We start from the raw sequence: 15,495 nt of genomic DNA on the forward strand, positions 1-15,495 counted from the left end.
CCCAGTGGGGGAGGGGTCTGCCCTGGACGCCGCCAGGCGGGAGGCCAAAGCGAGATGGGACCCACAGGTGCCGGGCGCTCCCCCAGCGGTCACCGTCTCCTGCGGACGTGCAGGCCCAAGGACGCCCAGGGTGACAGCCTCCCGGAGCAGCGGCTGGCAGACGGCTCATCACCAGCTCCGAAGTGGCCCAGGGCGCCGCGTGACCTCACTGGGTTGGTCACTGGGTCCCCTGGCTTTGCTTCTGTGCCTCTAGATAGCCGTCTCCTTAGGGAGTGATTCCCGAGGAGCACGCCCGCACCCATTGGCTCGTTCTAGCCCCTGGACGGCGTTGGGCGTTGGTGTTGAGCGGACGGCCGAGGGGGGGCCCACAGCCCCCACAAGTGTCCCAGCTGAGAAGGAGGCTTCCTCTGCGCGGCCGGAGGCGGCCTTCAGGGCTGGGGGCGGGGGTGCTGCCCTGGGAGCCCCGAGGGTCCATCTCCAGCCAGGGTATCCGCCAGCCTGTCGGTTCTCAGCACACCCTCAGCCCCCAGGATCCCCCCTCCAGGCACCCCAAGCACTGGCGCTGAGCTGGGCCCTCAGCGGTTCCCGGGGGCCGCAGGGCTGCTGCAGGCCCCCCAGGCTCCACACTTGGGGGGGTGGCCTCGCGTCTTCTTTCACGTTTAATGTTGGGAAACTTCAGGCATAAACACCCGTTCCCAGTGGTCGGCCACCGTGTCTCCGCCGCTGCCCACATGGGGGGCTGACCTGCACCCCCAAGGCACCCGTGGTACCTGCAAACGTTTCCGAGTGTGCTCCCACAGCGCCGGTACCAACCCCCCCGGGGTCGTGGGCGCGGATGGTTCGTGCAGCAGGTACCTGGTGGGACACACACCTGCCCACGGACTCACAGATGTCTGGTGGTTGTGACGGTGACGATTTACACGGGGGCTCAGAAGGGAGCCTGGTGCGGTCAGTCCGGCACCGTCCAGCTGGCCCCTGCCCCTTCTCCCTGCGTGTCCGTCCTCCGCTGACCGTCCAGTCGTGATGTGTTGGTTGCAGACGGGCCCCACCTGCCCTGCCCTCGTGCGAGCCGGCCGTGGTGTAGACCTGCGGGGTGGAAGGGGTTCCACGAGCCGCGGCCACGGTCCCCGTTGGAATTGGGCGGCCGGTGAGGACGCCGCTCCCCTGATGCGCCGTGAGGCTCACATGCCAAGCAGTTTGGTGCCAGTTCCGCCACGTGACCTTCCTCTAGGACGAGCGGATCTTGTCTGCGTGGGCGGAGGGCAGCTGGGGGAGGATCCGGGCCTCGCTCCCCTGCCGGGCAGCTGACTCCCTGCCGTCCTCCCGCGGCTCGCAAAGCAGTTCCCTCGCCAGGCTGCGACCGCGGTGAAGACACTTCCGCTGTCCTCCATCCTCGGTGGCCCCGACCGCCCGTTGGCCGCATCGCGCTGGTTCCTGGGCCCTCTCGACGCAGTCGCTGTCCTGGGGGGTGTCATTGTTTGCAGCTGTGATGTGACGCTCAAGCCCCGAGGGGCACGGCCTCGGTTTCCCCGTGGGACCCCCCGCTCCTCCCGGCGGAGGTGACACCTACAAGCCACAGTCTGGGCACTCGGGCCGCTTGCTGTTCCTGCACTTGGCCACTCCCGACAGGCCTTGTCGTGTCCAGAGCCGGGAGGGCCACGCGGGGCATCCCCTCTGGGTCCCTTGACGTCGTTCCTGTGATGAGGGTCCCGCCTCCTGGATACACACCTAGTTTTATAGTTTATTTTGCTCCCAATTTTTACGGATTTCCCTTTGCATTGACTGTAATGCTCGTGGAGGTGACTGGCGTGGGGCCGGGTGGAAATCTGTCAAGTGGTCGCTCAGGAAGGAGGGGCCTCTCCTGCTCCGGGGGCCGGAAGCTGAGTAAACGCTCCCGTGAGTGAGTGGCTGGACGCAGCCGCCCGGGCCGGCCCCGACTCCGTTGGCCTCCACAGCTCCTGCCAGAATTTGGACTCGCACCGGCCCGACAAGCCCCGGCGTCTCGGGGAGCCTCCCTCTACCTCCTGCGCTGAGCAAGGGGGTGGGTGCATCATGTTACGTGTTAGGAGGCCGTTTGCACATCCTCTGCCTGTTTTTCTGGGGGCTTTTAATTTTTTATTTTTAGAGGCTCATTAGGAACCCAGGATTCTAACGTCTTGTTTCTGATATAAATTGCAAATATCTTCCGCTGGGTTGTCTTTAGGTGTTTTTTTCCACGTAAAATACTTTTTGCGTGTAGTGTCTTGGTTATCGATCTTTGCCCTTGTTGCCGGGGATGTCATGTCACAGGACTGTCATCCGGCCTCGGGTCACGGAGGCCCCCGTCGCATTCTCTGTGATCACATCGGCGTGTCAGCTCTCAGGTTAGAACTCATGCGCCCGCGGTCTGTCCTGGCTTGTCACTGTCGTCGATGGATCCAGTTATACCTTTTTATTGTCAAGCCGTTCAGTGATCCCAACATCGCTTGTTAAAAAGTGCATCTTCCCACGAATTTGAGATGCGGCCTTTAGGATGCATCCTCGCCTGCTGGGCTTGTTCCTGGATTTTCTCCTCGTTTCCCGCGGCCTGCCGTCTGTCCTGCCCCAGGACCACGTTCCCCGAGGAAGCTCCCGTGCCCGATGGGCAAACTCACTCCTTGCTCTCCTGCTGAGGGACTTTTGCTGCCCGCTTGTGCTTGAGCGTCTTCCCAAATGACCGACTCGTCGGCTCCAGGAAGAGGCAGACACAACACAGCAAAGAACCAGAACCACAGTGAACCGCGCCGGTGGTGTTCCTGCTGCGCTGAGAACCGCGTGGGGAGGCCCGCGGGCCGGTGAGGCGCAGTCGCTGGTCGCTGGTGTCAGGGCCTGGAGCCGCCACCTGCCCGCCCACGCGTGTGCTCGCTCGCTCCCCGGGGCTGACGCTTACCCGACTCTGTCAAATCCAGAGGAGAAGCGCGTCGTCTGGCAGCCGAGGCGGTGTCATGTCTCGTGTCTCGTGGTTCTGGCCCCAACCCCGGGCTCCGTTGCTGGCCGGGATGGGGGCTTCGGGGCCGCCGCTCTCTCATCCCGCCTCCTCATCCACAGTCCTCCTCCATGTGGCGGGGCCGTGGTGGACCTGCCCTGGGCTCGCTGGAGGGATGGGATGAGCCAATGGATGTGAACCCCACCCGACCCCGGTGTGCAGGGCCTGCTTGACGGCCTGTGGCGGGCAGGGGCGGGGGGCCGTGTGCACACGTCACCCCGCGGTTGGCTCGCTGAGCATCCTGGGGCCCTGGTCCTTCTGCCTGGAAGGAGGCTCCTCTGGGTGGCACTGGGACCCTCCTGCTTCAAACGTCTACTAAAATACTCATGACCGTGAGCCAGTCCTGCTCACGCGCTGGCGGGGCATCCGGCAGACAAATCCCTGAATCCCGGGGCCAAGGGGCTGCTGGAAGAGCGGCCGGGGCCGGGCAGCGCAGCAAATGGTGAGCGGGACGAGGGGTGGGGCTGAGGGACGTCGGACCCCGGGGCTCGGGGCGCGCAGGTCCGCTGCCTCCACCTCCTGCACGCCCACTGCGGCCCACTGCGTGGACTGGCCGCCCGGCCTGGGAGACAGCGCCCCCAGCTCCCAGGGCCCTGGAGGGCGGCCCCACGGCGGCCGGATAGCGGGGGAGGCGGTGCCGTGGCCCCTGATCTCCCCTCCCTCCGAGGGCGCCTGCCTGCCCTCCCAGGCTCCAGACACTCCCCAGGGGGCCCAGGAGACACTTGCCTTATAACCTGGAGGCTTTAAGTACCTGCTGTCAGGCATTTGCTTTCTGGGGAACAGAAATTACTTGGGAAGGAACAGAGCTTGGGGTGAATCACTAAATCTGCCAAACACGCCCACGGTGTCGAATCCAAATGGCAGCCACCACGCGTCACCCAGCACCGCTCCTGGGCCGCCCCTGGGTGCCCCCTCCCGCCCGCGGAACCCCAGCCGCCCTGGCGCCGGGTCACAGACCTCGTTCCCGTCCCTGCTTCACCTCGAGATTGGGGGAAGCGGCTCAGGAAGCCGAGCAGGGCGCTGGGGGAACCGGCGGGGTGGACAGCCTGCTTCCAGCCTGGGGGGGCCGAGTCCTAAGAGGCTGAAGCACTTCTACTTCCTCGTGTACACGCGCAGCCTAAGCGGCGGGCTGGGGAGGCTGGGAGGGAGCTGGGGGGCTGTGGGAGCTGGGGGCGCTGAGAGGCTGGGGGGCTGATGGGGCTGGTGGGGCTGGAGGGCTGGGGGGAGCTGGGGGGCTGTAGGAGCTGGGGGGGCTGAGGGGCTGGGGGGCTGATGGGGCTGATGGGGCTGGGGGGGCTGGGGGGTTGCTGGGGGTTCTGGGAGAGCCAGGAGGCTCGGGTGCTGGTGCCCGTCCGCAGCCGCAGACCCCGTGCCCCCAGCTCTCTGGGAGGACTGGGGCACTGGCTGGCTATGGGAGCTGGGGGACTAGGGGGACTGTGGGGGCTGGGGGACCTGGGGGGCCTGGGGGACTGGGGGGAGCTGGCAGGGCTGGCAGGGGCTGTGGGGGCTGTGGGGTCTGGGGGACTAGGGGACTGGGGGTGCTGGGGGTTCTGGGGGAGCGAGGGGGCTCGGGTGCTGGTGCCCGTCCGCAGCCGCAGACCCTGCACCCCCGAGCTCTCTGGTCAGGGGCCGAAGCGGAGCCTTTCCACCTGCCGGGGCCTCCAGCCCTTCTGTGCTCCCCACTGCCTCCGTGGGAATCCTGGCGCCCCGCAGCCCTCGGGCCTCCCAGAGTGGCGTGGTCAGGCGGCCTGGGTTGGGGAACGAGGGGAGCGGGAGGCTGGGCTCTCCGAGGAGGGGCGGCGGGCGGCGGGCAGCCGAGGCAGGCGGGGGCTGGGGCGGGCAGGCCGGGGCTGGGCGCAGCCTGCTTCGCTGGAGCCCTCACTCGGGATCTCAGATCAGATGCGGCCCCTTGAGGCCCAGACGCCGGGTCGGGAACTCGTCTTGGGCTGGGCATCAGGACCTTCATGTCGGGGTGGACCCCTGTCTTGCCAGGGGCGCACGGTCTCCTGTGATTCCGGGCCCGCCGGGAAGGGGCCTTCCCTTGTCTGCAGGGCCCGGAGCCCCGAGCGCGGGCACCCGGCTGGCACATCCTTGGGCCGCGGGCTCCCTGCTCAGCGGCCGTCCGAGGCACACGGGGTGTCTTACGTCCGGAAACCCAAGCGGCGAAGAGCCAGCAGTGCTCCCAGCCCAAGGCGGCAGGAGTGGGTCTTACCCACGAGGTCACCCAGTGCCACGCGATCGAAGCCGTCGGCTTCTCCCTCAGTGTTGGAAGGTCTGGTCTGGCTCCGCGATGCGATTTCAGCGACCCAGACACCTCTCCAGGTCCCCGTGGAAGCGCTCCCCTGCCCGTGGGCGGCCGAGGATGAGCTCACTTGTCCCCTGGCTCCGAAGACATTTCAGCGAAGTGTGGGAGGGCGACAGTCGCCGGCTCCGAGGGGCGAAGACCGAAACAGCTAGAGCCGGTGAGAGTTTATTGCAAAAATGACGCAGCTGACAAGGAAATTTGGTTATTTCTGTGGCACGTGGCATTTTATGAGCATCGTCAGCATGACCGCTGATTCTGCGGACACTAAGGATGTTGACGCTTCTGGCCATTTTACACGATTTCCGAAACACGCGTGTCAGTAGCCTGTGTGCGGGCCGTGCCGGTGCAGCGTAAAGAAGATTTAGCCAACTTGTAACTTCACCGTTTCCCCTGAAACGTCATGTGTCAGAGAAGCCTGATTAATTTAACTTCTGTATTTTTATAATGAGAAATGACAAATCTTACCCCCCACCCCCACCCCAGGACCCTCTGAAAACCCCAGAGTTCGTTTGAGGTCAAAAAGACTATATTAAATTTGACTTGGGGAAGTTTGTAAAACATGTCAGAAGGTTTAAAACACTCGATTAAAAAATAATAATAATAAATAAATAAAACACTCGATTAAATAAGATTGCAGATCACAACGCTTTTATACAATATATTTAACCAAAGGAACAAAGATTTAGGAAGCAATGTACTTGAGGGGGAAAAAAATACTTTGTTCTTTGAATACTGAAAAAGCTCTGTTTTTAAAGTAATCTAAGACCTGATCAAGACAATGTGAAACACGGGAAATTATTTTGCTAAGTCACAGAATCTTTGTTCTCTAGGTAGATTACTCAAAAGGTATTAAAAAAAAAAAACCTTTTATGACCTTTTTTCATGAATATGCCATTTCAGAATTTTTAGAGATCTGGCTTTTTTTCATAGCACAGTTTTTCTTAATGTGGCAAATGCAGGTCTCGTAACAGACCCAAGTCTCTTCCTACTTTTATCTATTGAATTTGGGTGTGTTTTTTTTTAAATAATTATGCTTGGATCACTTCCAAAAATTTCATGAGACATTAAACAGCTACCCGTCATCTTAAGTCATTTTTTTTTTTTTTTTTTGGTGCATTTGGGAGCATGGAGATAAAATGAGCTTATTTGACTAGTAAACCTGGGGAGAAAGCTGTCTGTGGGCATTACGGTCCGTGTGGACGACTCTGAGGACTCCCCGTTCTAACTAAGCAGCGAACTTAGACCAGCTCGTGTCTCCCGAGGACGATCCTCCGTCAGAGGACTTGGGACACGCACAATTCAGGTCCGTGTTTCTGGGAGATTCACAAATACCTTATGCAACACCCGTTTCCCGGGCCCACGGAGCAGCGCTGAGCGCAGGCAGCCCCTTGGAGGTGGGGGCGGGGGCGGGGGGAGGGCAGCAGGAGCAGAGTGCGTCCCTGGGACGTGAGGTCCCCTGTCCCGTGTCCCCCCAGCACCGTCTATGGGTCCCTGTGGGAAGCGCTCCTCAGGGTGTCCCTTGTCCGGGTTCCCATCGCTCCTTCAGGAGTCCAGTCTCCCCCGAGGTTTGCGTGGCAGTGAGCGCGCCCTCAGAAGGAACCTGCATTTTCTTCAAGGAGTTTGGGACGTATTTTCCTATTTTCAGGGATTTGGGATCATTTTTAAGTTCTTCTTTTCCCTTTTTCTCCTTAACCACCTTTTCGTGGTGGGGGCCCAAATGAGGGGGGGCGTGAGGGGGCCTGGTCACAGGGAGCCGGGCCGTGCACCCAGCCTGCACCACCTCCAGCACCAGGGTCGGGGGCACGGGGTCAGGTGCACTTTGTGGGGGAGCGCGGGGTCGGGGACACAGGGTTGGGGTCGCACAGGGTCGGGGACACAGAGTTGGGGGCACAGGATCAGGGAGCACAGGGTGGGGGCACAGGGTGGGGGACACAAGGTGGGGGGCACAGGGTCGGGGGCACAGGGTGGGGGGCACAGGGTGGGGGGCATGGAGTCGGGGCACGGGTCCAGGTCGGGGCACAGGTCAGGGCAGGTTTACCGCGGGCCTGAGCCTCACCCTCGTCTCCGTCTTACTGAGGCGGCTCTAGGAGCAGAGACATGCTCCGTGGCCCCTGGTGGGTTCACCCCTCGCAGGGGCTCCCCCAGGACGTTGTTTAGGATGAGAGCTCCCTCGACAGTCCTTCTAGGTGGAAAGTCTGAAACTAAAGGTGCACCTGTCTTGACGGACTTGACATCATTCACCCATTTTATGAGCCTGAGGGCAGAGCCCGCTTGGCTGGACTCCGTGTCCCCCCCAGGCCCCCGACCCTGCGCTGAGCTCCCCGCAGACGGGCAGGAGGGACCGGCGCCCCCGCCTCCCAGCCCCCAGCGACCGCGAGCCCTTCGGAGCCGCTTCAGGTGCGCGGGGCCGCGAGGACGGTCGCTCCCGGCAGGTTCTGCGCACAGACCGCACCCCGCATCGGCGTCATGGGGTTTCCCTGCCTCCCGCATTGGAAGCCTCTGTGGGATGTCACGGTTGCTTGGAACCTGTTAAGAGCCGTTTGCTCGGCTGCGATGAACGTCTTCTGGGAAATCACCTTCATTTCTTTGGACACGTCCGCGGGTGCGGGGACGTGGGCTTCACCCAGCAGAGCTGCATCCGCGGGTTTGGCCCAGACTCCGATGCTCATTGAGACTCTGGTCGAGCCCAGGCCCCCGGGACTGTCTCCCGCGCACCTCGTGTTCCAGAATCTTCCACCTTCACCCCCACCCCACTTCCTTTCGGAGACCTGTGTCCTTGGTCGCGAGCGATGCCCGTCGGCCCCTGGGGCCTGCCCCAGCCGGGTCTGCGCTGCTTCTGTGCGTGTGTGTCCCTCCAGCCTGACGCAGACGCTTAGCCAGCTGAGCCCTCCAGGCGGCCCCCTCTGAGCTCTTTTAGCCAAACCAGACTTCTATGCATATTGGTGAGATTTTTATTGAATATCATATTTTCTTGCAGAATTCCAAGTATGAATTTTGAGTCTTTTAGCCAACTATTTTGAAAAACTAGCGTGAGCACCACCGGCATCGCTAATGGACGTTGCAGGGTGGTGCCCAGGGGATTGGCATGGAAGCGCCGAGCAGGGACCCTGTTATCACCGGAGGGGCCCCGTTGCGAAGGGGACGGTGGCCCGGGGTTGTTGAGGACAGCAGCTCTCACACACGGGGCCTTCCCGGGTGCAGGGCTCTGGCTGAGGGGTCTTCCTCTGCCCCCCAGCAGCCCTCCCAGTCAGCTGCTGCTCCGAGCCCTGGGAAGGGGTGCCAGGTCATCGCGGCTGAGGGGCCTGGGCCCCTGCGCCATGCTCTCGGCTGGGTCCTGCCTGCTTACGAAGGCGCCTTGCACCAGGCCTTGCAGTCCTTTCCGAGTCACGTCTGTGCGGCCAGGGTGGGGGGCCGGCGTGCTGGCACCTACGCTGAGTTCCCTGTGCCCTCCAGGTGTGCATCGTGCAGAAGAGGGACACGGAGAAGATGTACGCCATGAAGTACATGAACAAACAGCAGTGCATTGAGCGGGACGAGGTGCGCAACGTGTTCCGGGAGCTGGAGATCCTGCAGGAGATCGAGCATGTCTTCCTGGTGAACCTATGGTGGGTGACCCGCCGCCCTTCCTGCCCAGGACCCCTCGCGCTCCCTCCTCCCTTGCCTCCGGGACACCCACAACCTGTCCCCGCCTCCCCAGCCACTCACGTCGGTTCCCGGGGCCAGAGCTGCCGGGTGTGCGGGGCGCCCTGTGTGAGTGCAGGTCTGCCCACGCACAGGGAGGCCGGGCGTCCCCACAAAGGAGGCCTGTGGCCCTTGGAGTCTCTGGCACTGAAGCCCTTGGGGAGGGTTTTGGGGCCTGAGCTCCTCCATGCAGTGGGCCCCACGACCACCCCTGGAGAGGAAGGACCCCATAAGCTGCAGCGAGATCACCGTCCTCCTTCCTCCCTGGGGTCCTGCTACGCAGGGTCCTCCCTGAATCCTCCCTGACAGCGTCCCGTCCTGGGCTCTGGGCTCCCTGATGGGCTCCCAGACTGGGGGGCGTTCCCAGGGGCCCGAGGTGGGCACAGCGGTGCAGGCAGCTGGGGAGGCGTGTGACAGACGTGTCTGGTCCTGGTGGCGCCGCCTCAGGAAGACTTACACATCCCCGGGATGAGCCGAGGGTCCATTAGCCGAACACGGAGGAAGAGGCGGCCCAACCAGCACGTGGGGACAGACGCGTGGGATGGGGCATTGTGGAGAGTGACCTGGTGCCAGCTCCTCCAGGGGACACACTCGGGGCTGAAGGTCCCCCTTGGGTCATTTACCTGGAGCCGCCGCAGGTGCGGGAGGCACTTCACAGCGGCAGCTCAGCTCTGCGCGGGGGGACGTGGTCCTGCCTGGTTGTGCAGGAGGAAGGAGCTGGGGGACGGGCCCTTCCCGGGGAGTAGAGGGAAGGGAGCGAGGCGCTGAGCCAGGCCTGCAGGGCAGTGGAGCCCGGGGCTGCCCAGGCCTCCTCCTCCTCCTCCTCACCCCTGCACGCGGCTCCTGGCCTCCCTCACTGGCCCCAGGGCCCTCCGGTTGTCCAGGCCCCACGCAAGCAGACTGGCAGGGCCACACCCCGTCCCTGAGCTCCATGGGGTGTGCTCAGCATCCTGGGACTGTGGTTCTAACACTGGGGGCATCCAAGCACCCCTTACACCTGCCCCCTCCGCCCGACGGCCAGGGTGGGTCAGAGCCCTCGTCCCCAACAGCGGTGACTGCCCCCCTGGGGTGGTAGTTCAGTGGGTGGGGGAGAAACGGCCTCACCGAAGCGGGGCCTGCTTGCAGCCTCACGGGAGCGGGCGCCTTCTGTGGTTGACCCTCAGCCATGGCACTGGCACGGGCTGGCCAAGAAGGAAGGCCCAGGATTTCCCACCTTGGGGGCCTCAGGTCCCCCCAGTCCCTCTGCCTGGTGGCCCCCAGCCCCCCCCCGGTGGACTCCTCCACCCTGCTACACAGGGGTGAGAGCGGCCCCCAGTGCAAACTACAGATGCATCTATACCCGCAAAGCGCTCCACATAGGTGACTCCGGATGTGAGGCATCGTTAGAGTTAACGTCTCCCTGTCATCCTGCAGCCAGTACCCCCCCCCGGGCTGACCTGCCCCCACCGGCCCGGGAGCCGGGCAGTCCGGGCTGCTGCAGCCTCACCTCCCAGTGTGGGAGGCCACCTGCTCTCGTCCACTGCTCCCCAGCACTCCTCCGGGTCCTCGGGCCTGGCGGGCCGAGTCTCTTTGCTCTCGGGTCCCATATTCCACTCCCCCGGCCACCGGCTCCTGAGATGAGGGGCAGGGAGGCTTCTGGTGGGCAGGAAGGGGAACACCACATGAAAGAGTAAATCCTTTGTAACGTTATTCCTAAAAGAGTCAGTTGCTTAACAACGAGCATTACGTCTGAGAGCTCACACAAGAGGTTACTAAGTGGAAGGAGGTCTTTTTTTTATTTTTATTTTATTTAAAGATTTTTAAAAATTTATTCATTCATGAAAGACAGAGAGAGAGAGAGAGAGGCAGAGACACAGGCAGAGGGAGCAGCAGGCTCCATGCAGGGAGCCTGACGTGGGATTCGATCCCGGGTCTCCAGGATCACACCCTGGGCTGAAGGCAGGCGCCAAACCGCTGCGCCACCCCGGGATCCCCAGAAGGAGGTCTTTAAACTGTTGTTTCATTACTGCCGTCGTCCTCATCATCATCACTGTCATTTTCTTTATCATCGTCATCACCACCACCATCACCACCATCACCACCATCACCGTCACCGTCACCATCCCCGTCACCACTGTTGCTGGAAGCCGGCCCCTTGCCCAGCACTGCCCGAACATTTTGCCTTGTGGCCTCCATTCCTTAACACCCCTCCACGGCAGATGTTTTTATCCCTTTCTAGAGAAGAGGAGCAGCAGGGAAATGGCCAAAGGCCATGCTGTGTCCTCTCCCCACTGGCCGCTCCTGCATCTCGGCCCCTCGCTGGGCTGCTTCCCATCGGCACAGGCTGCTCTGTCTTTCCTGAGGGTCCTGGCTCAGAGCAGCTCCTGAGCAGCGGTAGAGTCAGTGCCTTGGGCAGGGCCCTGCTCCCGGGGAGTGACCGTGGGAGGCGAGGAGGGTACCCAGGCTCTTAGATGGGTGGGGGGGGTCATCGGGTGTGACAGGAGCTGTGACCCCGGCTCCCTAGCACGCATGTGCCATGTTCTCCCCTGGCACCCATAGGTACTCCTTCCAGGATGAGGAGGACATGTTCATGGTGGTGGACCTGCTTCTGGGCGGAGACCTGCGCTACCACCTGCAGCAGAACGTCCAGTTCTCCGAGGACACGGTGAGGCTGTACATCTGCGAGATGGCGCTGGCCCTCGACTACCTGCGCAGTCAGCACATCATCCACAGGTGTGTGCACACCTGCCGGTGGGGCGCCTGCCTGGGCCAGTCCACTTGCAAGGCGGCCACACTCCTGCAGAACCCGGACAGCCTCCTGCGTGCTCTGGCCCCCCCTTGCCTACACACCTGCCCCCAGGTGTGGCACCTGGGCCAGTCAGTGCCCCACAGCTGAGCACCCGATGTCCACGGGGGGGTGGATCCCGTGTGAGCAGCCCCAGGTGGGCCAGGATGGGGTCTCTGGTCTGTCCAGCCTCTGATCCCTGCCGCCCCCGGCAGAGTCCATCTGCTCATCTGCCGCGCTCCAGGGGAACTGAAGTAAACTTAACATTAGCCAAGAGCAGATGAGATTAGGATAAAGTTGTATCCGCAGAACAACAGGTAAACAGGTGTATTATCAAGTCAAATAGATGGGCTCTGTGTGTTTGTGTTACGTGGCCTCGGCTCAGGCACTGAACAGTCACTGAGCGCCTCCGGGTGAGGCCAGGTAGGCCCAAGGCCAGGTGGCGGACGGCAGGGACCCAAATCGTCAGTCCTGCGCAGCCCCAGGGCTCTGGGGGAGGGGCCAGCCTGCAGGTCCCGGCGAGGGGGCTCGGGCACCGCGTGTCCAGCACGTTCTCCCGTCTGGCCTCAGCAGGTGGGGGGCGAGAGGCGGCCGCGACCCCCGGAGCAGAGTAGCTGCCTTCACCTGGCTCCGTCAGAATGTTGCCGGGTGGCACCTTCTCAAGCCCATGCGGGTCTCTGGGGCCTCCGCCTTGAGTGGGGAGGGGCCCTCGGGGGACCCCCGCCCTGCCAGGGACCACGAGGGATGACCGGGCCTCCCGGACCATGTCCCCGCTTCCTGCTTCCTCAACAGGGACGTCAAGCCTGACAACATCCTGCTGGATGAGCAAGGTGAGCCGAGGCCGCGGGAGGCTGGACGTGGGTGCGCCCCGCCCGCGGCACGCGTCTCCGGTCCTCGGGAAACGTGCAGTGTCTTCTCTTCTCGTAGGACACGCGCACCTGACCGACTTCAACATCGCCACCATCATAAAGGACGGGGAGAGAGCCACCGCGCTGGCGGGGACCAAGCCGTACATGGGTGAGCCGCGGCCGCCGCCTGCTGCGGGGTCAGGCCTGGGGGCCCAGGCGGTGTGGGGCGGGGCGGGCTGCTGAGAAAGCCGGTGTGACCCCACTGCCCACACCAGGGGAGGGGGACCCCCGGGGGTCGGGGGGGTCACGGGGGAGGAGGGGCCCCAGGGGTCCGCAGGGGGGCGTCGCCGGGACCGTGCGCCCGCGGTTCTCAGCTGCCCGTCCCTCCCTGCGCAGCGCCCGAGATCTTCCAGTCCTTCGTCAGCGGTGGCAGCGGCTATTCCTTTGAGGTGGACTGGTGGTCGGTGGGGGTGCTGGCCTACGAGCTGCTGCGAGGATGGGTACGGAGCCCCCGGGGCCGGGGGCTGGCCCACACCTGAGCCCGCTGTGTCCCCAGGGCGCCCGCGGGGTGGGCCGGGAAGGAGGAGGCTGCCCCACCCACCGGGTGCTCGGGGACAGCCCCGAACTCCTGGATGTGCACTTCGGGGCGTCTGCGGGGCGGGGGGAGCGGGCTGAGCAGGTCGGGAGGGAAGCCGCCGAGGGCTCCAGGGCCTCCGGGGCCTCCGGAGCAGAGAGCAGAGAAGTGACCTTCCTGTGGGGTCCCCGCGGGGGGCCCCGCATTCCCACCCCAGCGGCCACAGCCCAGCCCGCCCTCCACATCCCTCCTGGGGGGCACCCTCAGCCCCTCCTCTGGGGGAAGGTGCTTCCTTCCCGGCCACACAGGCCGCGTCTTCTGGCCAGTTCCCGGCCTCCAGCAGGCAGGGCCCAGACCCGGGCTCTTCCGGGGAGCTGTGCATGGGGAGGGGTGCCTCCGGGTGTGGGGCTGAGGCACCCGGTGCAGCGCTGCCTCCCCCGCCCCAGAGGCCCTACGACATCCACTCCAGCAACGCCGTGGAGTCCCTGGTGCAGCTGTTCAGCACGGTGAGCGTCCAGTACGTCCCCACCTGGTCCAAGGAGATGGTGGCCCTGCTGCGGAAGGTGAGCCCCCGCCCCCCCGTGCGAGGAAGGCCTCTGGGCCCTGCGCTCTGTGTCCGTGTCCCCCCGACGGGGCTCACAGCCCGTCTGGCCGTGGCCTCTCTGGCTTGAGCTCTGGCTGTGAGCTGAAGCCACGTGGCCCTGGGTTAACCGAATCCCCACGGTCACGCCCCCACGCCACAGATGCCCAAACCTGGGCGCCCCGGGGTGGGGGCGGGCGCTGTGGGCTGGCAGCCGGCCTCCACTCGCTCCGGCCTCCTCTACCCCGTCCTTCTGTCTGGGTCGGGCGGCCACCAGGCCCGGGGGGGCTCGGAGAAGACCTCAGCCCCCGCCCCCGCCTCCCACTGCCCAAGCACGTGGCTGCAGCGGCCTGGTGGGGGGGGGCAGCCTGGCGGGGACGGGGCCGGGGCCGGCTCTTGCTACCAGCGTGCCTCCATCGGGGCCCGGCCGGGCTGGCCCCACGGCTCCCCACTCAGAGACCCCCACTTGGTGCGCCGGGGCCTCCGGGGTCAGGAGCCTGCTGAACGCTCTAGGCCGGGCTGGCTCCCGGCTCCCAGCCCACAGGGCCCTCCCCCGCATGCCCTCACCCCTGCTGGAGGCCTCCGTCTCTGGAGCGATAGCCAAGCAGCTAACGGCCCGTCCCAGTCCCTGGGAGGCCCCGGGCCCAGCGTCCATGACGGAGCTCTCCCCCAGTGGGGCCGTGGCCTCCGGACGCCCGGACGGGGAGTGGGGACCGTCCACATGCCAGGACTCAGGCCCTGGGCAAGCCTCGGAAAGGGTCTGCTGCCTTCTGGCTAAGAGGAGGGACGGCAGGCGGGCGGGGGGGACACCCAGCCTCCGTGACCCGGTCACATGGGTCGCCCTGGGGGTCCCCGGAGGCTGAGCCCAGGGGGTAAGTCCCGGGCCCGGTCAGACCCGTTAGACCAGGCCGCCCCCTTGGCCTCATTACGGCACGACTGAGGTCAGCGCCCCCTTTCCTTGCCTGGCCCTTGAGGTCCTCCTAGCGGGACCTCGCTGGGGTCCCTGGCGGGGGCAGGTGGCCAACCCTGTGCAGCAGGGTCGCGCCGTCTGACGGGGGCCTCGTTTCAGCTCCTCACAGTGGATCCCAAGCACCGGGTGTCCAGCCTGCAGGACATGCAGGCGGCCCCGTCACTGGCCGGCGTGCTGTGGCAGGATCTGAGCGAGAAAAAGGTGACGCCAGGCTTCGTGCCCAACGTAAGCCTGGCAGGCGGCGGGCGGCGGCTGCGGGGGCCATGGGGCGACCCGTGGGCGGGGCTCAGCTCCCTGTCCCCCCTCCAGAAAGGCCGCCTTCACTGCGACCCCACCTTCGAGCTGGAGGAGATGATCCTGGAGTCCAGGCCCCTGCACAAGAAGAAGAAGCGGCTGGCCAAGAACAGGTCCCGGGACAGCAGCAGGGACAGCTCTCAGTCCGTGAGTGGGCGGCCCGCGCGGCGTCTCCTCCCCCGACCCCCCGTCCGGCCCCGCGCTCCCTTCTCCCAAGGGGGAGGAAGTGCCTCTGCTGCCCCCGGGCCTGGGGATGCCTCACGGGGTCACGTGTGGGGTCACGTGCACACTCCTGTGTGCCTCCTCTTGCAGGGTCGCCCTTTGTGGGGACCCAGGGGGGACCCTCTGTTAGCCCGACTCTGTGTCCCAGGCCTGGGAGTTAGGATGCCAGCTGGGGGGACACGGTGTCATGGTGTCCGCGACCCCTCTCCAGGTCGCGCGGTATCTCCCGGGCGGGTGGGGGCGCCCCTGGGGA

General features: G+C 64.6%; 1 protein-coding gene across 2 annotated transcripts in view; it reads left to right on the top strand.

The window, feature by feature from the left end:
* The window catches only part of STK32C (serine/threonine kinase 32C), a 65,456-nt gene that overhangs the window by 45,065 nt on the left and 4,896 nt on the right, over positions 1-15,495 (top strand). For both annotated transcript variants that reach the window (XM_077877140.1, XM_077877141.1), the window contains exons 3-10: positions 8,763-8,914; positions 11,529-11,702; positions 12,547-12,584; positions 12,682-12,771; positions 12,999-13,102; positions 13,623-13,739; positions 14,826-14,951; positions 15,036-15,167. In XM_077877140.1, the coding sequence (XP_077733266.1) occupies positions 8,763-8,914; positions 11,529-11,702; positions 12,547-12,584; positions 12,682-12,771; positions 12,999-13,102; positions 13,623-13,739; positions 14,826-14,951; positions 15,036-15,167 (933 nt within the window). The remainder of the gene's footprint in view (positions 1-8,762; positions 8,915-11,528; positions 11,703-12,546; positions 12,585-12,681; positions 12,772-12,998; positions 13,103-13,622; positions 13,740-14,825; positions 14,952-15,035; positions 15,168-15,495) is intronic.

The sequence above is a fragment of the Canis aureus genome, chromosome 29 (assembly GCF_053574225.1).
Source record: "Canis aureus isolate CA01 chromosome 29, VMU_Caureus_v.1.0, whole genome shotgun sequence".
Taxonomy (NCBI): Eukaryota; Metazoa; Chordata; class Mammalia; order Carnivora; family Canidae; genus Canis; species Canis aureus.